Genomic DNA, 26,962 nt, shown 5'->3' on the forward strand with positions numbered 1-26,962 from the left:
GGTGCCCTTCAGCTGTTTTGGACTGCAAATCCCATATGCATCACTTGCTGGAGGATTATGAGAGTTGTAATCCAACACATCTGGAGGGCACCAGGTTGTGGAAGGCTAGCCGAGAGCAGAGAAGGAACAGGAAATACATATCGAGGCCCCCTCTGGTTACTGCCATCACTCAGCAGCTCATTACACTTTTCCTCACTGCTGAGCGCCGGATGTGGGCCACCGTTTGAGGTTTTGCAAGTAAAGAAACACACACGCACACTCGGACGAATGCGAAAGTTTCCTCTTGAAAACAGATCGGCTTCCTCCATTCTCTGCTGATGCAGAGATGGTGAGGTCGGGAGGGGAGGGGGCCATGGCCAGGCAAGAGTGCTTGTTAGTGCCACACCCGGTAGGCAGGATGGATGGGACCTCTTCAGGGAGGGAAGCCAACTCTCCCAGTGGGCCTTCCCAAGACCCGACGTGCTCTTCCTAGCGCCAGGTAAGCGGCAGCCCCTGAAGAATTCTGTGGCCTGCCGGAGACTCGGCATCTGCTTTGGGGGGGTTGGGTGGAGAAGGGGCTACATACCTCCGATGGCATGGTTTAAACAGAAGAAAGGGGGAGATGTAGAGGAGGTGCAGAATCGGAACATGAGGCATTGGGGCAGAACAATAAGGTGAGACTAGGGCAGGGCTGAGCAGCCATGAAGCTTGAAAGATCTGGTTTGTATTTCTCCAGAAGCCAGAGGTCCACCAACCAATAGTTGCTTAAGAAGGAGGACATACTAAGATTAAGGCACAGGGTGCCCCTGAGCACTGCTCAACCCAGGGTTCTATTCATTTATTACTTTTATTTTTATTTTTAACATGTATAAATATAACAGAATCAACAGTTCAAACCTCTGAGCAGTGCCTTCCGTGAGCCATGCCTTTCACACCCCAGTCCCCTCTGGGATCCTCCACACCAAGTGTTTTTTTTCCCAGCAACCTAATTGTGTGTGTGTGTGTGTGTGTGTGTGTGTGTGTATGTGTGTGAAGCTATTTAGTTGTTGCTGTTGTTAGAAAATGTAGAGTCAGAACTCTTTGCCAATCTGCTGCAAGTCGCCTAGAGATCTATCACGAGATCCCGATCAACCGTTTATCCGCCGCTGGACTAGGGGATGCAACCAAGATAACACTGTGGATGGGGCTTAGAGACACAAAAGGGCTGTTCGCACAACATCCTAACCCATTGGTTAGTGTGTTGTCTGAACTCAGGGCATTTCCTCCAGGGTGGCTTGTTAACCATGCACTGTGGTTTGTTAACCACCCAGAACAACTCAACAACCATGGGTAGTCAAGGTGGCTCGCTTGAGAAAAATAAGCCACACTGCATGGTTAACAAGCTAACCTGCGGAAAATGTCCTGGGTTCAAAGAGCATGTTCAAGAACAACCCACACTCAACAATTGTGTTAGTGTGTTGTGTGAAGTGGATTGTATAGGGGCTCTGTGCACGGGAACGGCTGGAGATTTCCTGATGTCCAGCTGGACATCAGGAAAAACTTCCTGACTGTTAGAGCAGTACGACAATGGAATCAGTTACTTAGGGAGGTTGTGGGCTCTCCCACACTAGAGGCATTCAAGAGGCAGCTGGACAAGCATCTGTCAGGGATGCTTTAGGGTGGATTCCTGCATTGAGCAGGGGGTTGGACTCGATGGCCTTGTAGGCCCCTTCCAACTCTGCTATTCTATGATTCTATGATTTAAAAATGTTTTCCCCTGTTTTGAGGCCAAGGTGTATTATACAACAACTTTTCAATGCAGGACTGTTTAGTAGTACTGTATCATTCACCTCATTAATGACTGATAAATGAAGTTACAGAGAAGATGATAACAAAGTGCCAATAGTCCTACAATTGCTCCCCCCCCCCAAAGATAAGGTCAAAAAATACATACAATTTAAATGATATAATGTTAGAAAGGGCGACTTTTAAAAATATTGTTTCCAAAAGTATATGTGTCACAATATCAAATAAAAACAGAATTGTATAACCTACAAATGGTGTTCTTTAAAATTTATACTAATATAAGAAGAGACACATTATAGTGTGAAACTGAGAGAGGGAGATCCTGTTTCCCCGAAAGTAAGACATCCCCCGAAAATAAGACGTACTTCCAGTTTTGCCTCTCACTGTAATATAAGCCATCCCCCCGAAAATAAGACCTTTTTTGTTGTACAACAATAAATGTGTACCGTATTCTTCTTCATGGAAAAATAAGACATCCCCTGAAAATAAGACCTAGCGCATCTTTGGGAGCAAAAATTAATATAAGACACTGTCATATTTTCAGGGAAACAGGGTATATATAATAAAAATATTTAAAAACTACAAATAGGCCAAATGTGTTTCAACTTTTCATCTTGTCAGTGGCCTTGGCAAATGTCGAAGTAAAAACATGAGAAATCAACAATTGCGCTGACAAGAGTCTCAACAAAATAATTATGTTTTTAAAAAGGCAACCGATACCCACCACTACTATGGCTTGAGCTATAATTAAAAATTCTTTAATTGAGGAGTTGAATATGTATCCATATATCTTTGGCAGACATTCATTCTAGGTTGCCTATGTGTTGGATACAACGTTTTTAATATTTGAACTTTTCAACGTATCATTTTAATTGTATATGTTTTTTCACCTCACCTTTGGTTATAGACATTTGTAGTTCCCGAGACCCACATTTTTAGCATTATACCCTTCCCAGGGTGGTGAGAAGTCCCAGGAGGGCACTGCTGCCCAGGCTTGGCTTCCTTTGGATGAGAGAGGACTAGAAACATCATGGTGTCTTTGACATATTTGCTTTATGTGCCAAGCCAGACATAGAGCATAAATGGAAGTAAAGAGGTAATCATGCTGGGTGGTAGATCTGCTTTTTCTATAGTTGTGTTCTGACCTGGTTGGCTGGAGTTTGCCCACGTTCTAGCTGATGCCCACTTGAATGATTAGCTAGCCTGCATCTCCCCTCTCCAGTCATATTTAAAGCAAGCTGGCTGGGAATGATGGGCATGCAGAATGATGGGACACACAGTCCAAAGCAACTGCAGGACATTAGGCTGGGGAAGGGTGAACTAGACCCTACCCTACGTCAATTCCCCAGAGAGAGGCTCTGCCCGAACTCCAGGGTCTTTCACCTTCAGTCAGGGCTCTGCTCTCTCAAGCCTTAGTTAGACCTACCTTTTGTTCCGGGGAGAGGCGGGGAGACCTCGCGTTGCAATTAACGCGATATCTCACCCTCGTTTACACATAAGGCGCAACAATCTCAGGAAGAGAGGCGTTGCACCCGCCATTTTTTAAATTTTCTTAAAGGAGACGGAGCACATGGACACTCATGCACAAAGGTAAGGTGTTTTTTATTTTATTTTACCTACTTTCCCCACTCCCCCACCCTACCCCTGATGGGCACAGCGCTCCTGAGGAGCGCTGCACCCCATGCGCAGCTCCCAGCTCTGCGCAAGTAATCGCGCGGAGCTGGGTAAACCTGTGGTAACGGGCCACATGCTTCAAGACTGTGGGAAAAGTGGGGCCCAAAGGGTAGGGCTGTATCCCGGGGCAAGGGAGGGATTATCCCTCCTTGATCCCGGGATCCCCTGTGCATCATGTGGATGCACAGGGACGATCCCGGGGTTCGCCCTGGGTTACAGCTTGGTCTACCTAAGGCCTCAGTCTCTCCTCTGCTCTAGCTCCCAAATACCTGTTCATTTGTGTCCTGAGCTCTGGACACAAATGAATTCTGGACTCTGCCTCATTCCTATGTGTGACTTCACATGGAGAAGCTTTAACGTTCTTTCTTTGAAGGACCTCTCCTCCTATGGGTGTCATTTCAGGGACAAGGAAAGAGCAAGAGGGGGAGGCCTCTAAATGCATCCCCAAACAGAAGAGAAGATATTTGCAGGTGCCTGAAGAAACATTATTTTAATGACCAACGCATTTTGTAAAGTAATTTCCCTCTCCAGGGGCTGCTTATCTTCTTCGAAATACGCTGCAGGAAATCTTGCCAACGCTTCCTCTGTTTCAAAATGCTCCTGTGCAGCCCCAGAGGAAGGCAATTCCTTTCCCAAAATGCATTGGGCTTAATAAAATGGTTTTTTTCAGTGAATATTTTTTGTTCTATTTTGGGACCATTTCATGGTCCCTGACCCATTTGCACCCTTCATCTAGTCATCATCCCACCTTACCATAGCCATGAAATAGCTTTATGAAAACAGAAGTTCATGGGGACTGCTGCATGGAGGAAGGAAAAAAAAGCTTCCCATGTCATTCCAACAATTTCCAAACACAAAACAGGTCTGTTTTCAAGTGGCTGTTTTGCAACGTAAGAATTGGATCCATGCCCACCTGACAGTACCTTAGGGCTGATTCACATGTGCATGCTTAGTATTATTGCTGTCAACTCTTTCCTCCATCATGGGGGTTGAGGTGACACATTTGGGGTCTCCAATCCAGGCATAAGAACAGAAGAAGAGCCTGGCTGGATAAGACCAAGGGTCCAGTCCAGCATTCTGTTCACACAGTGGCCAACCAGCTGCCTAGGGGAAGCAGGATACGAGTGCAAAAGCTGCTGTACACAGCCTTTGATATTGGAGGTAGCATAGAACCACCAAGGCTTGTCACCATTGATGGCTTATCCTCCATGAATTCGTCACTACATCTTGTGGAAGTGAATTCCACTGACCTGACCTAGAGGTGCAGAGAGATCGCTGGGTCACATGCCTTTATGCTAGCCTTTCTCAACCTGGTGTTGTACTACAATTCCCATCACCCCAGCCAGCAGCCTGGGGATGATGGAATTGCAGTCCAACACATTTGGAGGGCCGCAGCTTGGGGAAAGCTGCTTTTCATGAAGTCCTGGGTCAAATGCAAAACACACCCACAATATGAACACCTAATCAAAAAATAAGGTTGTCTTTGGTTTTTAAACTGAACTTGCTCCACATGCAAACATGAAAGCAGGTGGCCTGCTTTCCCCTCATGGGTTAGGAAACACTCCTTTGGCTACATTTCTGTATAATAGGCTGCAGTGAAGGGCCCAGGGGCTGGCCTAGCTGTGGAGAACATTGCTAATTTTAAAGGAGAAGTTGCCAATGGCACCTCTTATTTCTTTTATTCAAAGCATTTCTATCCTGCTCCTCAGTCAAAAGTCTCACAGCTACTTCAAGGGATCAAGCATCAGACATTCCCTCAGGCACACAGTCTAAAAAGTCTTGATGATCCACAAAGTAACTGTTGTAGGGAGAACCAGGGTAGTGTAGAGGTTAGAGTGTTGGACTGGGGCCTAATCTACACCAAGCAGGATATAGCACTATGAAAGTGGTATGCAAGCGGTATAAGGTCTGTGTCAATGGGCCCCAACAGTTCCCAGTGCACTTCAACACCTCTATAAAGCAGTAGTGTGGCTCCTGCCTTTTATGTACGGCTTTCATACTGCAGTATCCTGCTTGGTGTAGATCAGGCATGGGACTCTGGAGATCCCGGTTCTAATCCCTACTTGGCCTTGAAGCTCACTGGGGCCACAGCTAGACCTAAGGTTTATCCTGGGATCATCCAGGATTCTCCCCTGCCTGAGCACTGGGTCCCCTGTGTGTCACCTAGATGAACAGGTTTGACCCCTGGATGATCCAGGGATAAACCTTAGGTCTAGCTATTGCCTGGGTGAGTTTAGGCCAGTCACTGACTCTCAGATTACTCTACCTCACAAGGTTGTTGTGAGGATAAAATGGAGAGTAGGAGGAATCACATAAACTGCCCTGAGTTCCTTGCAAGAGGAAAAAAGGCAGGAATAAATGCAATAAATAAATAAATAAATGGGAGGGAGGGAGGGAGGGAAGAGGGAAGAAAAAATACATGATGGCAATGCTTGATTCAGCTTCCCAGATGGACATCAAGCAGGATATAACATGTTGAAAGCATTTTGAAAACCGTATAGGGAATGTGTCGTGGGCCCCGACAGTTATAAACCATTATAAAGCAGTAGTGTAGAAGCTGGCTTGGCCACTAGGATTTTCTTCTCACCAATCAAGCTATGACTGAGGGCCGAATGAGTTGTTTTCCACTTTTGGCATGTAATATGTTTAGGGTGGGTCTTATCTGGTGGAGGATGAAGGGTTAAAGCCTCCACCTCTCACCCAATCTAGCTCCCCCCCCCCCACCTAACTGGCTATTTTTAAAATAATAGTAAAATCAAGCATGGCACCAGGGCAAGCTCTGTGACAAATGCTATGTCTAACACAACCTCTCAACTCACCCCCCTCTGAGTGTTGCGGCCTTTACCGTCAGCCAGCTGATCTTGACTCAAACGGCCAGCAGGAAACGAGGCTCTCGAAGCTTTGAGTGGTACTTGAGATAATGACACTGACTGTCACTCTCCTTGAAGTGAGGAAAACACCTTCCATTATTTCATAGGGGAGGAGGCGATTCATGAGTACTAGTTAAAATGGCTATATATTACCTCCAATATTAGAGGCAGTATAGCCTCTGAATGCCAGTGGCTGAGGAACATGAGCAGATGGGTGTAATTGCACTCATGTCTGGCTGTGGGCTTCCAGTGGGTTTCCATGGCTGAGTGGGGACTAGAACTCGGATCTCCCAACTCCCAGTCCAACACCTTAGCCACTCCACCACATTGGCTATTTATGATTATGCAATGCTCTCACACTAGTATTCAAGCCTGTTCTGTGACATGAGGCTTATCCAAAGCATTCCTACTGCCCAGGAAGTACTGTCCTGCTGCCACAATGAGGGTGCCTTGGGCACTCCTATGACCTGGTTCACACATCATGACAACTCACCATGGTGGATCATCCAAGGTGAGTTGTCATGTTGGGTGAACCCAGTGCAGTTGCTACAAAGTTACTATTTTTCATGACTGAGAACCCATGGCTTTTTAGAGTTGTTGATACCCATGGTGGCTCATCGTGTTGTCCAAATTCAGATTTGTGGAAATTACACAAACTATGGCTGAAACTGGGCCAAATTGAAGTCAAAATTGTGGTTGCAAATTTCTGGTCACGTAAATTTTAAAAAACTGGAAACCTTTCCTGGATTTTGGGAAAAACTTGTGGCTCAGATCACAAATGCAGGCCAAGTTCAGGGTGCCACAGAAATCCAGTGAACCCCAAAAGGGCTAGATTTCCAGGCAACGGAATCCCTAATGATTCTTTTAAAATGTACTTTTAATGTGTTTTTATTCTGTCTTTATTCTATTTTATTTTGTCCACCGCTCTGAAATTCTGAATGGGGAGCGGTATATAAATATTGTAAATATATAAATTAATTAATGTCAATTCAAGTGTGTGTCTGATTTTAATTTGAAGGGTGGGGGAGAGGAGGACACTGTGCCACAGGTATCAGAAGGCAGGTAAACTGATTTGCAACTGACACAATCAGTAATGCTGCCGCATCAAGCATCCTGAGATCTCAGCTCCCTGCCCTTCTGTTTCTCCCTAGGTTCTCAACAGCTATGGACAATTTCACCTCGTGGCTGAGCCAATCCTCCTGGGAGCGGCGGCACGCATGGGCCAAGCAGAGGTGCAGGTGGCACAACGTGGCTTCGGAAGAGGAGGGACCCCATGCTTCATCGGAACTGCAGCCCCCATACTTGGAGAATGCTTTCTTACAAGGTGGGACAGCTGCACATGTGCACACGGAATCCGACACACCCACTGGCTTTCTTAATACGTGTCCCTCCCCATAACACCTATTTGGGTATGAAATGCATTCATGGAGTGGATGTGATCCCCATTCATGGGAATGGGAAGCCAGTGGTTTGATACACATGGGAGCTGTCTCAGTGTGAAAAGGAAAGGAAGGAAATAACCCTGTTTTTAGACTAGCAGGGCCCGTGGTAAGTCCAAACGGATGTTTCCGCTCCACAGTTGACATCAGGGGAGAGAGGGTGTCTAAAAGTTTGATGCAGAAGCTAGCTGTGCATGGTGCTGATTGGCTAGCCCCTGTGATGTCACCTTCTTCATTCGTCACCTTCATTCGTCACCTGTTCATTCATCACCTTCTTGATTTTTAAAAGATGAAAGCATAAATCTAGTGCTTAAAAAAAAAAAAGGTGACCTCAAATCATGCAGAGTGTTGGGGAGGGAGGAGGTAATGCCGACAGCTGAACTACCATTTGATTTGTTGGTATGCATGATTGTCATTTCAGTTGTCCAACTCACCCACCCCCTAATGTCTTGTAAAGCAGCAGTTTCTGCAGCCGAATCTCTCCCCACTGCCTGAGTTCGATCCCAGCGGAAGCTGGTTTCAGGCAGCCGGCTCGGGTCGACTCAGCCTTCCATCCTTCCGAGGTTGGTAAAATGAGTACCCAGTTAGCTGGGGGAAAGGTAATAACGGCCGGGGAAGGCATGGGGCAACCTGGCTGGGGCTGATGGGAGTTGGAGTCCAACCTCATCCAGGCACAGCTTCGACATCATAGCCCTTGGCACCAGAGACAGTTGTAAGAAGGGATTCCAGGGACTTCCCAGGGTAGTTATGCGCTCTGCCTCTGAGCTGTGGCCTTCCTCATGTGCTCAGTCACTCTTGAGTCATTTTGCTCTCTCCTCCACTCCTACCTTCCTTCTCCCCTCTCTCACTTTCTCATGATTTCTACAGCAAGTGCGGGGAAATGGGTCGAGCAGCGGTGTTTTTCAGAGTGAGAAACAAAGCCTCTTTGGCATGCCGGAACTAATATTAGTTCCGTGTACATTGATGGTGCTATATAAATAAATAAATAAATAAATAAATAAATAAATAATAATAATAATAATAATAGTGACGAAACCAAAACAAGTGTCTTCCCTGAAAACAAACGCACTCCCACGTGGATTTTCAAGACAGCATTTCCCTACGGTTCTAATTAGGTAGGACGGCAGTGCAATGTGCTTGTCAGAACAGGGGCTGTGTGCCAAAAACACACACGCCACAAACAAAAATTTTTTACAGCAGAAACATGGCCTGTTGGAAAGGTATGGTGGACTGGAGTCTTGTGTTGCTTTACCCTCCAAATTGTTTATCTCAGCTGCTCACGTCCCCAGTCTTTGCTTAATTTTGACCTCAGTGCCTAGTAGAAAAAAACCCACTGGGGTGAGGAAGTTTCTGGAGGAAACCACGGATGGGATGGGGTGGGGAGGGTCACAACCCCGTTCCCACGAGTCGTTTCTTGTAAACCACCCAGAGAGCTTCGGCTATGGAGTAGTACATAAATATAACAACAACAACTGTATAGAAAAGTGAATTTCAGCAAGTGTGATTGGTGAAATTCCCTCTTCATCACAACAGTTAGAGCTGCAGGAGCCCTGCCCTCTTGACCAGATACAAAAAGGGCAAGGTTCTTGCAACTTTAACTGTTGTGTTGAAGAGGGAATTTCACCAGGTGCTGCATGCGTACAAATGACACCTGCTGGAATTCCCTTTTCTCTACAGCTGTTAAAGATACAGGAGCCCTGTCCTCCTTTCCATATTGTCACCCTAGGGGGGAGGGTTGAGCACCCCCCCCCACCGCTCACTGCTTGTCCTCTGCAAATTCTCCCTCCCCTCCCCCCACAACATTTTGCATGCTAGTAGTTAACACAGTGTCATCCCCACTTCAACTTTTGCCTTGCTTTCTGAGAGGATGGGTGTTCTTTAAGGAACGTGGGTTCCCTCATTTCCTCAGCAAGGAGAAAGGTGGCCCAAAGTAAGAGATTCCCCATGACTCATAATAACTCCATTGGTTTTTCTTTTACATATACCTTGCACATGGGAAGGGAGTGAGCTGGATCAGGGCATCATGTAAGTCAGGGAAAGGAAACCTGGTGCCACTCAGATATTTTGGACTACAACTACCATAAGTCCCAGCCAGGATGGCCAATGGTCAGACATTGTAGATGAAAACATCTGGAGGGCCCTGGGTTGCCCAACTCTGGTGTAGAGAAAGGGGTGCCGTTAAGCCTTTATCACTGCCATGGTCCCAATTTGGATTGGGACCCCCACTCCCTGTGCTGCCCGATTGCAATGGGAGGAACGCACCCTTTGCAAATTTTATTTATTTAGTTTGCATTTTGCCTTACTAAGAAGAAAAATGGCATTTAAAGTGGCTTGCAATCACAAATCAGAAGAAATACATTTGAAAAATGTTGAGGAACAGCAGCAGCAATGAATTGAAACACGTTTCTTTTTGACATGTTTCAAGCAGGGAGCTCATCCAGGAAGATTGAGAGCTGGCTGGAGGAATGCAGGTGAGTCTACCAGAGGGAGGGCACATGAGTCACGGAGGTGGCAGATTTGGGGATTAAGGCTACTAAACTGCTAAAGGGTCCAGAAGCAACATTTTCGTTTCCAGAAATAAGAACTTGTTGACACATCTCCACGGATTGCATCATCTCTCATTAATGAATGCCTCTTGGGGAAATTTCGAGCTGATTTCCATTGAGAGCCATTGTCATGTCACTACAGTTGGACCTTGGGGCTGAGGTCCAGGGTTCTGCAGCTTGGGGGTGGAGGTGGTAGCAAATGACCACCTACAGCAGCCTTCCCCAACCTGGTGCCATCCAGATATGCTGAACTTCAACTCCCATAATTCCCAGGCTGCATAGCCAATGGCCATGTAGGCTGGGAATTATAGGAGTTGAATTCTGGCAATTCTGGAGAGTACCAGGGTAGTTGCGTGTGTCAAAATAAGAAATTTCCAGATGTGGCATTGAATCAGTGATGGTTTATTCACACACGCATCTGTGAATCAAGCCCAAGACAAAACTGAAAGGGTTCCACCTACCTCACTTCAAATGGTGGAACAGGACCGGCATCAAGGTTAGGCATGACTGGGCTCCTGCCGAGGGCCCACACTCCATTGCCAAGAGCCTCCTGGACTTGCTCCTCCTCTTCACCATTGCAACCTGCTTGGTTGTTTGCCTTTCATTCTGGCCCAGACAGAAGTGATGCTAAGAAGGAGGAGCAGGAGAAACCGCCCCCTCCCTGCCTCTTTGCTCTCTGGCTGTCTGCCTGTCGAGCAAGCAGGTGGTGGTGATAATGACGGGCAAGAACAGATGGGACCATGGTGGTGAGAAGATAGACTCCCTGACCAAGGAGGGAGCCCATTGAGGGTGTCTTGCCCAAGGGCCTACAAAAGCTTGGAGATAATAATAATAATAATAATAATAATAATAATAATAATAATAATATTTTGATCGAGGTGGGGAACAACTGTAACATGCTCTATGTGGGGCTGCCTTTGAAGAGTGTTCGGAAACTCCAGCTGGTTCAAAGAGCTGCAGCCAGATTGTTGACCGGGGCTGGTTACATGGATCACACAACTCCCCTGTTAAAACAGCTCCACTGGCTTCCAGTCTGTTTCCGGGCACAATTCAAAGTGCTGGTTATGACCTATAAAGCCCTATATGGCTCGGGTCCAGGTTATTTGAAAGACCGTATTCTCCCTTATGAGCCTGCCCATGCTTTGAGATCTTCTGGAGAAGGCCTTCTTTCAGTCCCACCATCTTCACAGGCGCGCTTGGTGGGAACATGTGAGAGGGCCTTCTCGGTGGCTGCTCCAGTGCTCTGGAACTCTCTTCTTGGGGAAGCTAGGCTGGCTCCCTCCTTGATGGGCTTTTGCAAGCAGGCTAAAACTTTTTTGTTCCAGCAGGCCTTTGGAGAATATTCTGGCCCTCCATCTATGTTAATGTCTTATAATTTTGTTGTGTATTTTAAACGTTTATGGTTTTGTCGTCCCCCCCCCCCAATGTATGTTTTATACTTTGTAAGGCTGCCTTGAGGCCCAGCATTGGGCAAAAGGCAGGATACTACTACTACTACTACTAATAATAATAATAATAATAATATACATAAAACTGAATTAAGATCATAATATTAGGCTGACGATACGAAAAGGAGGACAGGGCTCCTGTATCTTTAACAGTAATGTAGAAAAGGGAATTGCAGCAGGTGTCAATTGAAGTGAGTGAAATGCCCTCTCCATCACAACAGTTAAAGCTACACTAGCTATAGTAGAGTGGCCAGATACAAAAGAGGGCAGGGCTTCTGCAGCTTTAACTGTGTTGATGAAGAGAGAATTTCACCCTCTTCAATTGACACTTGTTGAAATTCCCTTTTCTATATTACAGTTAAAGATACAGGAGCCCTGTCCTCCTTTTCATATGGTCACCCTACTAATATACATTGTAAAAACATCCTAAAAACATCCTGAAATTCCCCTGGATGGGCCTGCCGGAAGAGTAATATGTTGGAGGAACCCAGATCAGAGCCTCGGAGTCTGATTTTAATCCCCTGGCAAGTTCAAATGGGAAAAGGTGGGCCTTCAAGTGCCCTGTAGAGCCAAACCAGCACTTGGAATTGCTCTCAGAAGCCAGAAGATCTTTTCTCACAAGAAACTCCATAAAACACTTCGGTGTTTCAGTGTTAAATAGGTCCAGTCACACAACTGCAGGTGTTTTCACATGGTCTGGCAAATATAGTAATCTTAGGGATGGCTCTCAGAAGAAGAGTCAAGTGCTCTGTTCCATCATGTGCTAAATGTGGCACAGGAAACTACAGATCACGTGAGTGACACAAATCACACAGGAGCCCACACCACATCCTCCCTGGCTTATATCCCTGCATCCTGGCAAGCGATTACACTGGCAATCCGCTGAGGAAGGAAGGTCATAGGGTTGGGGTTTTGTCTGTTTTGTTTAAGCATCAAAAGAAAATAGGGTTCCTTCTGTTGTGCTTGCTTCTATACAATGCAAGCGACCAAAACTATGGGACTTGAATCCTGATGTGGGGCTGATGCAGCAAAGGCAGAATATGGAATTGCCTGATGTGAAAACATAAACATGAATTACATAGAAATATTGGGTGGGTGCGGGAAGGTGGCTTTCCTCACATTGTGTTCAGTTATAGAACATTACACCAGTACAATTATAGAGCATTACGCCAGTCATTTTCCAGCTTCACTGGCTGCCAGTCCAGGTCTGGGAAGGTTTCAAAGTGCTGGTATGAACATTCAAAGCCCTAAATGTCTTGGGGACAGGTTATCTGAAGGAACGCCTCCTTCCATATGTGCCTGCCCAGACCCTGAAATCATCTTCAGTGGGTCCTTGTTCATGAGCCCCTGCCAAAGGAAGTGAGGCAGATGGCTACCAGGAGAAGGGCCTTTTCTGCTGTGGCACCCCAGTTGAGAAATGCCTATGTTGTGCTCTTGTGAAGACCATTTTATTTTCCCAGCATTTTAGCATTATAGTCTTTTAGCTTTGCTGTTTTAAATCTGTATTTTAAATCTCTGCATTGCTGCTGGGTTTTATTATGGTTGTACTTTTATAGTGTGTTTTTATATTGTGGTTTACTTTAAATTGTACTTTATGGTTTTAATTATTGTGAGCCCCCCAGAGAGCTTTAGTTATTAGGTGGTATAGAAATGCAATGACTGAATGACTGAAACACTCGTTTGCCCTCACCAGGGTTTCATTTTCATCTTCAGGCCTCAGTCTTTTCCCTCTAGTAATCTGGGATAGGGTGACCATATTTGGGAAACCAAAAAAGCGGACACCTAGTGTTTGTGTGGGGAAGCAGCTTTCTGAGTCCTGCAAAAAGTACGTTATTCCCCCGCCACCTTAAAGAACCCGATTGGAGTGGAGGAGGGGAAAGGATTTCATTCTGCACCACCACCATCCACTCCAATTGGGGCCTTTTCTATAATGTCCACGAATGACCCACTTTCCCCTTTAAGACCTCAATTGGAGCTCGGGGTGGGGGAATGATGTGCCTCAAGAAAGCATGTCACTCCCTCCTGCCATGCTAATGGCAGCCTTAAAGGGGAAGGTGTGTCATTCCAGGACATTATTGAAAATTATAGAAAATCCCCCCTGACACCATGGAAAGAACAAAAACCAGGACAAATCCGGGGAAATCCTGACAGTTGGTCACCCTAATCTGGGACATATGAAACAATAATAAAATAACTGGCTCTTGAGCATGTACAGAGTGCTTCTCTCTTGCCATGCATTACTACACCCTATCCCCACATGTTAAGGATTAAGGAACGGGGTCTTTGAGTGCAGAGGGCAGCGATTTCTGACAGGCTTGGTCTCCTGTATATCCCCTTTTAGAAATTAAGCACTGAGCTATGATAGTAACTTACATACATTTACTGAGGAACAGAGGCCTTACTAGGCCTTAAAAGTTCCAGATCCATTGGGTGGAGGAGGTTAGTATGTGGCAGAGGTGACTCACTCCTGGCAGAGGGCATCTCCACCCTACCCTAACCCTGGCCAATCGGAAGCTCCAGTTACATGTGGAAAGCTGTGCAGGTGTAGCTGTCAGCATGGGTCAGGGATAGCTTTGGAACTGCTAGATTTAACCCCCCTTCCCCCCACCTCCCAGAGAAGCCTCAGGATCAGGTCCTTCAATGTCCTGGAGCTGGCCTAGTTTATTCCCCCCTGAAATCAATGGTGGAGGGATTAAAAAACAACTGCTGGAACAAAGAGGAAAAACAACTGCTTGGAACAAAGAGGAAAAACACACACCACTCACTTCCTGCTTGGCCAACGTGAGCTGGCAAGACTTCACTGCTCTGCTCACTTCTATTAGGATTGCTCTGCCCATCTCCTCTGCAGTGATGTCGTGGAACCAGGTCTCACAGGGATGTAGTCTTGACACTTTTTTTTTTATTAGCAGGGACTCTGATGTCATCTGCCACCCCCCTCTGCAATCCTCAGAGTTGAGTAGCTGGGGTGGGTGGTGGAAAGGAAAGGAAAGGAATTTTCCTGGCAGCAATCTATTGTCCTCTGTTGCAATCCCAAGTATTTTGGGGTGGCCTTATCTTGAATGGGCAATTAAGACTCATTAGCTTTACTTTATCTCCGGAACATTCTCCTGATGTTCACGATCGTATCTCGGCATGTCTTTCAGATATCTCAGCTTGGCTGCTTCATCGTCGTTTGAAACTTAATATGGCAAAGACTGAATTGCTTGTTTTTCCTCCTAAACCTTCTCCTCATCTCTCATTCTCTCTTACTGTCAATGATGTTATGCTTACTCCGGTCAAGGAAGCTCGTAGTCTTGGCTTTATATTTGACTCCTCGCTCTCCTTTATTCCTCATATTGAGGCAGTAGCTAAATCTTGTCGTTTTTTCCTGTATAATATTGCCAGGATTCGATCATTTTTGTCTGTCTCTTCTGCCAAGACGCTTGTTCATGCACTGGTTATTTCTCGGTTGGACTACTGCAACCTTCTTCTCTCTGGCCTTCCTTCTTCTCACATCAGTCCGTTGGTTTCTGTTCACCACTCTGCCGCAAAGATCATCTTCTTGGCTCGCCGGTCTGACCATGTTACTCCACTTCTGAAATCTCTTCATTGGCTTCCAATTCACTTCAGAATCCAATATAAACTTCTCCTGTTAACCTTCAAAGCTTTTCACGGTCTAGCTCCTTCCTATCTCTCCTCTCTCATCTCACACTATTGCCCCCCTCGTGCTCTTCGCTCCTCTGATGCCATGTTTCTCGCCTGCCCAAGGGCCTCTACTTCCCTTGCTCGGCTTCGTCCATTCTCTTCTGCTGCCCCTTACGCCTGGAACGCTCTTCCAGAACATTTGAGAACTACAAGTTCAATCGCAGCTTTTAAAGCTCAACTAAAAACTTTTCTTTTTCCTAAAGCTTTTAAAACTTGATGTTGTGCGGACTTTATACTGTTAGTTTTACCCTACCCTGTGCCTGCTTACCCTACCCTGTGCCTGTTTGCATTCTCTTCCCCTCCTTATTGTTTTACTATGATTTTATTAGATTGTAAGCCTATGCGGCAGGGCCTTGCTATTTACTGTTTTACTCTGTACAGCACCATGTACACTGATGGTGCTATATAAATAAATAATAATAATAATAATAATAATAATAATAATAATAATAATAATAATAATACTTGCTTTCAGAGGAGATGAAAACAGCTGGGACTGGTTTGTTGATAGGGATTAACACACCTGCCTGCATTGTTTAGACTTTCTTTGTGTGGCTATGGGGCCTGAGTCAGTATTTTTGCTGGAATGGATATTAGTTCTTTAGGATGTGATCCTATGCATGTTCAGACAGTAAAAAAATCCTATAGTTCCCAGCACTAGGAATTCTAGAATATTTTTCTGTCTAAATGTGGATAGGATTGCATCCCCCCTTTTTTGCTAGCAAATTATCATAGCGCTTTTAGGCATGTCTTCTCAGAAGCAAATCCCATCCAATCGAATGAGACTAGGGCCAGATCTACACCAAGCAGGATACAGCACTATGAAAGTGGTTTGAAAAGGGCATATGGAAGGTGTCATGGGCCCCAACAGTTGTCAGTGCACTTCAATACCATTTTAAAGCAATACTGTAGATCCTTGAGTTTTGAAAACCTGACAGTAGTGATATATTACTCACTGAATAAGGAAAAAGATTTGTGGGATCAAAATGTAAAACTGTTTCTAGATAGGTATCCTTTGAAGTCAACATTTCAAGAATTTTGGACAGCCAATAGTCACCCCCCACCCTCTTTAAAAAACATATTTGAGAAAAGCAACTTATTCATGTCATGTGTTTTCACATGTGACCCACAAGGGGGAGCAATTGTCTAAAGTGAAAGCAGTGTGCACACTTGGAGATGTCTCTTTTCTGTTTGGCATAGCAACTTGGTTGTTCCTGTACTTCATGGAACGCACAATTGCTTAAACTCTACGGAAAGTAATTGGCACCTCCCTGTCGTCCTGAAGAGTCTGTTCCCACATAATGTGTGTGTACATACAAGGCTTGATTAAGGTGGTTGGAGGCCTGGGACTATTCCAATTATACAACCACCCACCAAATGAACACATACAGGGGGAAATTTAACAAAATACACATTTTTTGGCATGCATTTTAATCTAAAATATGTATTTTGGAATATATTTTTCCTAGCCAAGAACTGTATCACCAAATTCAGAACAGTGCAAAAATTGAACGAAAACTGTTAACCAAAACAACCAAAATAACGAAACCAATACTAAATAGTTATAAAATACAACTGAAAGATAAGTGTTGCAGGGGGAACCAGTGTGGTGTAGTGGCTGGAGTGTTGGACTGGAACTGGGGGGAGGCCCATGTTATAGGCCAGATATACACCAAGCAGGATATGACACTTTGAAAACAGTTTTTAAACTGTATATGTAGTGTATGTCCTGGGTCCCAGCAATTGTCACTAGTGTTATAAACCATTTTAAAGCAGTAGTGTAGAACCTGTCTCCACTTGGCCATGAAGCTCACTGAGTGACTTTGGGCCAGTCCCTGACTCTCAGACTAATCTACCTCACAGGGTTGTTGTGAGGATAAAATAGAGAGGAGAAGGATTATGCAAGCTGCCCTAGATTCCTTGCAAGAGGAAAAAAGGTGGGATATAAGTGTGACAAATAGAAAAATCAGGTCAGTTGACTTAAAAGTGTGGACCAAACAAAACTCTCCACCATTCATAATTCCCCCGCTTACTTCAACATGACAAGACAGCCTTGCTTTGTTTCTGGTCCTCCTTCTCATTCTCCTGAGTAGGGCTCTAGGCTTTTGCCCCAAAGTCCTGATGACTTCACTGACTCTACTCATTAAGACTCCAGAAGGTTTGCCATTCTTAATAAATAAAGTGAATATGGAGCCAAGGCAAGAGAACTGGCCAAGAACTAGATAAATACAAAATGGGTGTCTGGTAGTCAGGAAAAACTACAATGTCCTGGCCATTTAGGATCTTTTAAAACAGGATTGCATTTTTTTTTAAAAAAAGCTTTATTTCTTCCTTATATTTTTTTTGCTAAAGCTGGGGCCATTAGTTACAATAGTTACAAAAGCAGCTTATTCAAACTTAACCCACTAGGGGGAGCAATTGTAAAATTCAGAATAAAACGAGTATACTACTTACTGTGATTTTCATGTCCAGATGTTTTCATTTTTTCACTCTACTCTGGATGCTAATATTCAGCCTTTGCTCTATTCCGCTGTCCATCACTGGACCTAACAAAAATTGATGGGCTCCACTTCTGAAGCAGCAAGCAGTACTCCCCTCAGCAATAACTAGTGTTGCCTTTTCCCTGGAATCATCTGGGAATGTCAGTACATAGCACTCTATCCAAGGTGCTGAACCCTATCCCCCAAATGGGTCCACACCTTGGATAGCTCCTTTAGAGTTTTGACTGGTTGTGACTGAAACCCGAAGCAGATTCACTGCCGATCTGACCCTGGAGCCGCTAATCTCCACTGACGGTAACCCTTCTTTGCAAGATTGTTTGGGCGTCTATTTCAAAACCAAGAGGCTGCATTTTATAAGACTTCTCTGGGCATTACATATTGAACTGATGCAGGCAGTTCAATATGTAATGGCTAAAGTGTTGGACTGAGAGTTGGGAGATCCAGGTTCTAGTCTCCACTCGGCCATGGAGGCCCTCTGGGTGACTTTGGGCCAGTCACAGACTCTCAGCCCAGCCTACCTCACAGGGTTGTTGTGAGATGGAGAGGAGGAGGATTATGTATGCTACCTTGGGTTCCTTGGAGGAAAAAAAGTGGGATATAAATGCAATAATAAAAATAGACACTGCTGGAGCTTTTGCCCAGCTAACTGTATGAATGATTTCAGCCATGTGGATCCTGATAAATTGGGTATTATGTTATAATGTACCCAAACCAGTGTGGTTTGGGTACATTATAACATGAGTGGATCTGAGGCTGGAGTTGGCAGAGGAGAAGACAGGCAGGATGGGTTGAGGCCATGGTGAAGAGAGGAAGGAACAGTGGGCAGTTCTCATCTGGGTGTAAAATTTAGATGCTGATGAAAAAAAGTATGGGACAATTTATAGGGAACAGAGTCAAGAGTTGGCAATAAATCAATAAATCAACCAATAAATATAAACTAAACACACTTACATGGAGTGGGCAGAAGAGGTGGCCAAATCAGGGTGGATATGCAACTGTTCAACTCATCAACGCCTCTTTGGCCAGATGGGAATGCTCTAACTTATTTAATGACAAAATCTAGAGGACTCCACTTTAAGGGCCGGTGTTGCTGGGACGGACCTGGTTGTTTGTGATGTTGCAGCTATCAGAGGATGGTGAAATAATAGAGGTCAGTGATACAGCTGTAATGACGGAGATTTTGGTTCTGGCTTTCAGCTCTTCAGCAGAGCCCATCCCAGAAGGCATCATGGCCCCTGCTGCCTATGGTAAGTGCCACCTTTCCATCTCTTCTCTCATTGGCTGTGTCTGCTTTCCTGACTCTCAAGGAAGGTGAGCTAAGGCTTGGACACTCCCAGGTTGTAGGGAGACTCAGGTCAACCTACATGTGAGGCTCAGTTGTGTCATTCCCCAGTTTGTTTTTAACTGAAAAGCAGCTACTGGAGGTCCCAATCCTGAGCAGAACAGGGAAAGGAGAAGGATGCACAACAACGCTTTTTGCTGGGGATTTTCTTCCATTCAAAATCACCAAACCAGCTGCTTTTATGACCACAGGGGGAAAGATACAGGTCGCTGTATTCCTTCCCAGGCCATAGATGGGAAAGACACCTGCAGGTGAAATTTAATTTGAGTGGACAAATGGCAGGAAGGGAGAGGATTAAAGAGCCTCTTCCCTACTCGTGCTCAAGATTACAACCGCCCACAAGTGGCCAGTCCAGCATGCAGCAGCATGATCTCCCAATATTGCTCTCATTTCAAAGCTCTTAAAAACATCATCTATGGGCTCATCTACACCAAGCAGGATATTCACTTTGGAAGTGGTATGGAAGCGGTATATAAAAGGAAGGAGCCACACTACTGCTTTATAGCAGTATTGAAGTGCACTGACTACTGTTGGGGCCCATTGACACAGACCATATACTGCTTTCATACCACTTTCATAGTGTTATAACCTGCTTGGTGTAGATGTGTCATGGGCCCCAACAGTTGTCAGTGCACTTCAGTACCGCTATAAAGCAGTAGTGTGGCTCCTGCCTTTTATATGCCACTTTCATACTGCTTTCATAGTGGAATATCCTGCTTGGTGTAGATGAGCCCATCATCATCTTCATCATCATCATTGTCAACGTCCTGTTTTCTCCAACAGAATCCACATTCTGTGACACAAAAAATGGAGTCCTGTAACTTGCATGAATTGGGATTTCAGCAGACGATTGCTGAAAAGGTTTAAGTATAGTAAAGAATAAGGGCTAGAAACCTGACTTTTTAAAAAAGAAAGGAAAAGAAAAAAGACTACAGATCTTAAGAACATGAATTCTGCACTCAGTGTCACATTCTTTGGCTTTTCTGTGCTTCTGCAGAATCGTTACACACACACACACACAGCCTGTCTACGAAAGTGTGTTGTTTCATGCCCCTCATAAAGCTTCATAGAGAAAACCCTTCGGCCTCTTGACCTTGGGTCAGCCCCTTTTGAGCTTCTGGATGCTTGGATTTCTCTCTCTGGTGACTGTCGATTTGTTGCGCTTTTGCTATTTTGTAGGATCCTGCAGCAACCGAACCAGCTTTGAAGATGATCTTAGCCTGGGAGCAGAAGGTAAGTGGTGAGAGCTGTTGCAAATGAACAGGCCTTTCTCTCTCAAGTGGCAGGAAAGCTCCCCTGGTGGCCCTGCTTTGCTGTTGTCCTCCAGGGGGTTTCAGGATAGCACTGTGCTTGCCTCACTGCATTCAGTGAGTGGCAGACAAGAGGCAATAGGAATACAACAGTTTGGAAGACAATCTGAGGAAAGTGTTGTTGTTTTTCAGTTCAACAGGATCCTTGGATTTGCCATGTTGCAACTAGGGATGGGGGAATAACTCACCACATTACACACTTTTGAACCAGTACTTGAACCAAAACCCAGTTATCCTTGGAAATTCACACTTCTCCAAATTTTGCAAGGTGTAAAAGGATGCTTTTCTTACAGAAAGGAATGTTAAGATGCATTATATTAGGAAACATAATTCCAAAAATGTATATACGTTAGTCAAGAATGCATACGAAACCACATGTATTAGGAGAAATGTTATGAACTTTCAGGGAAACACTATCGAAAAAAATCCTCAAAGTTTGGGATGCACCAAACTTCAGGCTGGAGAATTTCTTGAAGTTTGTGCCAAACCCAGGAGAATTATTGTCTTTGCCACTGAATTTGCCCCCCAAAAGCAATTTCTTTTTTGTTAGATTGAATGAGAATACTCCAGCTTTGGGCAAAACGCAGAATACTACTACTACTACTACTACTACTACTACTACTAATGGTCAAAAAAGTTGGGGGAGAAATTTTCAGCACAGCACTATTAAAAATACCATATCAAACCAAAATATGTTACAGCCCAGGGAAAACCTGTGCGAAAAGATGTTTTCAGGAGGTGTTTAAAGGATGTTACAGGAACACAGGATACTGCCTTATAAGCAAACAGCCCTCCTCTGTGGTTGGGTATTGTTTTGGGCTCAGAAGAGCCTTTCAATATTACATTAATTCATTTCTTATGGTATGCAAACAGTTCTTTTTTGCGCAGTATCAAACCCCAGCACAAGATCTGGTCATTACTGGCTGAAGGCAAAGCGATGCTGCAATTTCACCACGCAAGTGTGGATTTTAGTATTGAATGAAGAATTTGGTATACTGAAAATACTTGACCTTAGTTTAAAGTTTCTAGCACTTATGGTGGCAAGGGTCATCTGTATTATTCCAACCTAAGGATGTCTTGCTTAGCTTGCTTGCAAATTAGTTGAGGCCGGTTAGGCAGCAAGGTGTTGGGTCTAATATGTCTAGGGACTTGTATTTGGCAACGTTTATCTTGGTAAAGCTGCTAATATCTTATTGAGTTTGACTTGCAAGGTTGACCTCAACTGCAACACACCGCAGCTCAGGTTTAGCAAAATGTATCTTAATTTGCAACAACGTCAAGGAGGTCTGGGAAGGAGCTCTGCTTTGATCTAACTGTTCAGTATTCTCAAAGGCTTGTAAAGGAGTCAAGATTGTCATTCCCCCCTCCCCCAACTAAGTTTGCTCGTCGGTGCTGGACAGCTCAGCAATATTAGTGACGGCAAAACTAGCTAGAACAAAGAAAGGAGATCAGAGTTCAAAGTGAGAGGCTGAGAGAAGAGCCTTAAAATTGGATCTTTCCCATTGAAAATGGGAGGTGACAGATTTGGTCATTGCAGGGTTCTTGGTTGATATCTAGTTTCAGAGGAATCTGGTGTACGTTTTGCTCATGAGAGCTCCTTTCTCCTCCTTGCAGCGATGTTACTACTGGACAAAGACAGAGCCCAGCCCAGGTGAGAAACAGGCGTGAACGTTCCTTTTATACATTTTCGATGCTGGAGCAAACATTTTCTATAAATCTGAAATTCAGCAATATTTCAGGATTTAAATTTTTATTTATGGTTTTATACTGTTGTTTTATACTTTGAATGTTTTTAATTTTTGTGAACCGCCCAGAGAGCTCCAGCTATTGGGCGGTATAGAAATGTAATAAATAAATAAATAAATAAATAAATAAATATTTGTTTTAGAAAGTAAGCTTCTATTTGTTTCTCTCTGTGTGAAATTCCTTTTTAAGGGGTGCTTACAAAATAACCACTCTTAAGTCTTCAGAGATAAATAACTAGAGCTGTGCAGGCCCCCACCCACCCACTTTGGAGGCTGATTTCGAGCTTCTGAATTGGCCCCAACCTTCTTCAGATCTGGAAAAGCCAGGTGTGAGGCCAACTGGGAATCCATCGGACTCCCCACCCACTTGTCCCCCAAACCTGACAAGCCGCTGCCCCCACCCACATGCAGATCTGCCTGCTCATGCCTGTCAGCTGCCTGTCCTCGGTTGAGAGTGGCCCTTTTTAAGGAAGATGGTGGCTCTGTTTTCCCCTAGATCTAATCTTGAAAACTATGGTGGCTGTAAAAGGGAAATTTCTGGAACCTCCAATTGCACCCGACAAAGGTCTCCATTCACTGACTTTTTCAAAAAATGAAAACATTAGAAAACACGAGGCTGTCCTTCTTCCTCTCTTTTCCTAGCCTCTAGCCTTGCTCTTTCTCTTTCCTTTTCCTCTTCCCCTTTGCCTTGCTGTTTTCAGGTTATATTAACCCACTGTGGATGGGCAACAATTCCTTGATCTTTAAAGCAGAATTGGACAGGACAGCCCTTCAAATGGAGGATGCCTTCAGAGAAAGAATGCTTCTCTGGCAGCCCTTCAAACAGAGGAATGTCCTCTGTAAAAAAGGACACAGGGTCATCCTATGTTCCATATATCACACTTTAGCTGTTATGTCTGCCACCCAAGGAATCCTGGGAACAGTAGTTTGATGAAGGTGTTGGGGCTCCTTTGTTAGAGGTCCCTCACAAAGCTATAGTTCCCAGATTTTTCTGATGCTTTTTTTTAATAATGTGCTGCTTTTAATAATGTATTAAATGTTTTAATTAGTTATATGTATTTTATGGTATTTGCATTTCTGTTGTACCCCGCCTGAATCCAGAGGAAGAGGCAGGTAACAAATTATTATTATTATTATTATTATTATTATTATTATTATTATTATTATTATTATTATTTATTCCAACGGTGCTTTTGTGGCACACTAGATATGCCATTAGTGGGTGTTTCTTTCCAGGGCATGTATGTCTGGGCATCTCTTCACTGTCTTGTGTCTTCACTTCCATCACAGGTCCCAAAAAGGAACCCTCTGGCCTTCTCAGCATCTCAATATGGACCACAGCATGGCTTCCAGTGCCATCTCAGGCAGCACCAACAAGACCAGCTCAAGGTCAGGATGGGACATGTTCTGGGAGGGCTTGGGCTAGAGGGAAGGACTACCTAAATAAGCCATACACTAATGGCAGGAGACCCAGGTTCACATCCTGATACCGCCATGAAGCTTACTGCAAGTCTCCCTCTGTCAGTCTAATCTACCTCACAGGTGATGAAGAAAAGCAATTGCAGGGGTCTCTTGTCTCTTGTCAATGGGCCCCTGCTGGGATGTGGGCCTTTGGGAGATACCCACCCATGCCTACCTTTGGTGCCAGCTCTGGGTGGGCAGATAAAAGTAGGAAGGGAGAATTCCATGTACCTCCTGTGGTCTCGGGATCATCTGGCTTCTTCCCTCCTCCCCATGAGTAGCGGGAATCAGTAGAGGGAAGGAGCTGAGCTGGGAAGAATCAGGGTGGGTGGGAGAGTGGGAGCTATTCCCCCCCCAACTTATCTTTTGCTGGAGTGCGAGTGCTGTCCAGCTCCTGTAACTTTTTAAAAAAAGACCATCTCCACTCACGCTACATCCTTCCTCCCATCCCGGATGACACACTGGCCATTTGGACACGGGGGACGATCCAGGAAGGAGGTAAGTCTGGGATCGCCCCCCTCCCTCTGCGCCTGTATTATTTATTTATTTATTTATTACATTTTTATACCGCCCAATAGCCGAAGCTCTCTGGGCGGTTCACTAAAATTAAAACCAACAATTTAAAACACAAATACAACATACAATATAAAAAGCACAACCAGAATAAAACCACACAGCAAAAATTAATATAAGTTAAAATATGAGATGAAAACAACAAAGTTTAAATTTAAGTTAAATTAGGTGTTAAAATACTGAAAAAATAAAAAGGTCTTCAGCTGGCGATGGAAGGGAAACAATGTAGGTGCCAAGTGAACCTCTCTGGGGAGCTTGTTCCACAACCGGGGTGCCACAACAGAGAAAGCCCTCCTTCTAGTAGCCACCTGCCTCACTTCCTTTGGCAGAGGCTCACGGAGAAGGGCCCCTGTGGATGATCTTAATGTCTAGGCAGGTACATATGGGAGGAGGTGTTCCTTCAAATCACTTGGCCCCAAACCATTTAGGGCTTTGAATGTTAATACCAGCACTTTGTATGGTGTAGAAATGGCCTCTGTCAAAAACAACAAATGGAAAAAATTCAAATCACTGCATTGACATTTCCTGCCCCACCTCTACTCTTCTCCCTAGCATCTCAGAGGTTCTGGACCTCTGTGAAGTTGACGCTGAGACCATCCTTTGCAACCTGGGCTTCATGCAAGAAGAGAAGCAGGCTGCATCTTGGATCCCAGCTCGATTCTTCTCCACACCATCCCAGGCTCAGGGCATCAATTTCCAGCTCTTCCTGAGATCCCAGGTGCAACGGATCGAAATGGAGGACCCTTGCCTGATGTTGGCAAGTAGGTGTTGCACGCTTTCAGGATGAGTGGTTCTATAATAGTGATTTCTGTGGGTAATGCATGCCTCTTAGTCAAGAGAGAGACCATGGCTCAGTGGTCAATGGAAAGGGAGAATGGCCATCTCGGGTGCCTTGGAAGGCCCAGATTGGGACCCCAGGCTGGCTGGATTTGGCCCGCAAGCCTGAGGTTCAACACCCATGATCTAGAACCTCCTCCTCACCAGTGTCAAGTTGGGGTGGGCCTTTCTATCCAACCAATCCTTCCCCACCACCAACTTGTTGCTTTTCCCATGCTCTCTTGCCCCCTGGTGGCAGAGTGACATTGCCTATTAAAAGGGACCTAATGTTTGGTTATGTTCCCTGTCACAAAGGTAGGAGACCTGGAGGATCTCAGCTTTTTGGATGTATGTTTATTTTTTTCCTCTGACACTCATCTCTCTTCCTTTTGCAGCTCGGTTCAAGCAAGTGCAGACTCTGGCTGTAACAGCAGATGCTTTCTTCTGTCTCTATTCTTATGTATCTAAGACACCTGTGCAAAAGATCTCTCCTTCCCACTTCTTCTGGGCCTCACCAGAAATGCCTGAGTCCTGGAATGTTTCCTCCCAGCCCCAGGCTGTCACTCCTCTCCAGCGGCTGCAAAGAGCTGTTTCCAGGATGTGCTTGTACACCTCACCCCGAGAAGGAGGGAGCCCATGGGCCTCCAATGTGCCATCTCCCATGAGCCGCCTGGAACGGATCGTATGGGAAGTGATGAAAAAAGCTCAGAAAGACAGATTCCATTTCATTATGGAGGACATGGAGGAAGAGGAAGAGGGGGAGGAGGAGGAGGAAGAGGAGGCTCACATGGGGTCGACTGAAGGCCCCTTCTGCCACAGCAGAATGGGAAGTGCCTCTTCAAAGTCTACTGTAGTGGAAGTGACCCCTATGACTTCTCCCTGCTTCTGTTGTGAGGCTCCATCTCATTGCTGGGAAAATACACATATTATCCTGCCGGGACTGGAGCCCTGGCTTCCTCATTGCACAGGTGGGGCAAGACTGGACAGGCTTGACAATGTTAGCTATGAAGAACTATACCATTATGGAGGTTGTTCCTCACCAGTGGCCTCATCTCCAGATGAAAGCAAAATTAGCTAAAATGTATAGGGGTTCCTTGGGAGAGTGTTGGAAATGTGAAGAACAAGAAGGAATTTTCTACCATATGTGCTGCTCCTGTAAAAAAGCAAAATCTTTCTGGACCCAGATCCATTTGTTAATGCAATATATATATATATATATTAAAGACAAATTTACAAATGAAACCAGAATCATTCTTGTTGGGACTTATGGATGATCAACTTAAAGAAAAAAGGAGGAACACTCTTTTTGTACATGACAACAGCTGCAAGACTCGTCTTTGCGCAATACTGGAAAAACACACAAGTACCATCAACGGAGGAATGGCTGCTGACGGTTTTGGAGTTGGCAGAGATGGCTAAACTTAAGGCACTAGTAATAGAAAAATCAACAACCTCGTTTGTATTGGACTGGAAACATCTTATAGAATATTTGCAAGAGCTGGAAAAAAAGATTTATATGTCTGTGAATTTCACATATAATCTGTGCTCTTAATATACAATAATGTGCTGGCTAAAGTAAAGTAAAATGATATAAAGTTACGGTATTTAGGGAACTAACTAATAAGGATAGATAGCCCATATGTCTGCCATGAAGAATGCCTTAAATGGAATATGGCCTTATATGTTTTGTATGTGTGCTTTTACAAGTTGTATTGTATTGTATTGTTTGTTAAGTTTGTGAAGTTTTGTTTTGTTTTGTTCTGTAGAAAATAATAAAAATTGTGATATG

At 44.7% G+C, this 26,962-nt stretch overlaps 1 protein-coding gene across 1 annotated transcript; it reads left to right on the top strand.

The window, feature by feature from the left end:
• The first annotated feature begins 303 nt into the window (after positions 1 to 303).
• On the top strand, positions 304 to 26,962 carry TESPA1 (thymocyte expressed, positive selection associated 1). Its single transcript, XM_063123047.1, has 9 exons — positions 304 to 478; positions 7,460 to 7,632; positions 10,176 to 10,218; positions 19,124 to 19,173; positions 20,448 to 20,501; positions 22,193 to 22,229; positions 23,614 to 23,712; positions 24,910 to 25,118; positions 25,569 to 26,962. The coding sequence occupies exons 1-9, from the start codon at positions 402 to 404 to the stop codon at positions 26,249 to 26,251; spliced, it is 1,425 nt and encodes a 474-aa protein (XP_062979117.1). The 5' UTR covers positions 304 to 401; the 3' UTR covers positions 26,252 to 26,962.

The sequence above is a fragment of the Elgaria multicarinata genome, chromosome 3, assembly GCF_023053635.1.
Source record: "Elgaria multicarinata webbii isolate HBS135686 ecotype San Diego chromosome 3, rElgMul1.1.pri, whole genome shotgun sequence".
Taxonomy (NCBI): Eukaryota; Metazoa; Chordata; class Lepidosauria; order Squamata; family Anguidae; genus Elgaria; species Elgaria multicarinata.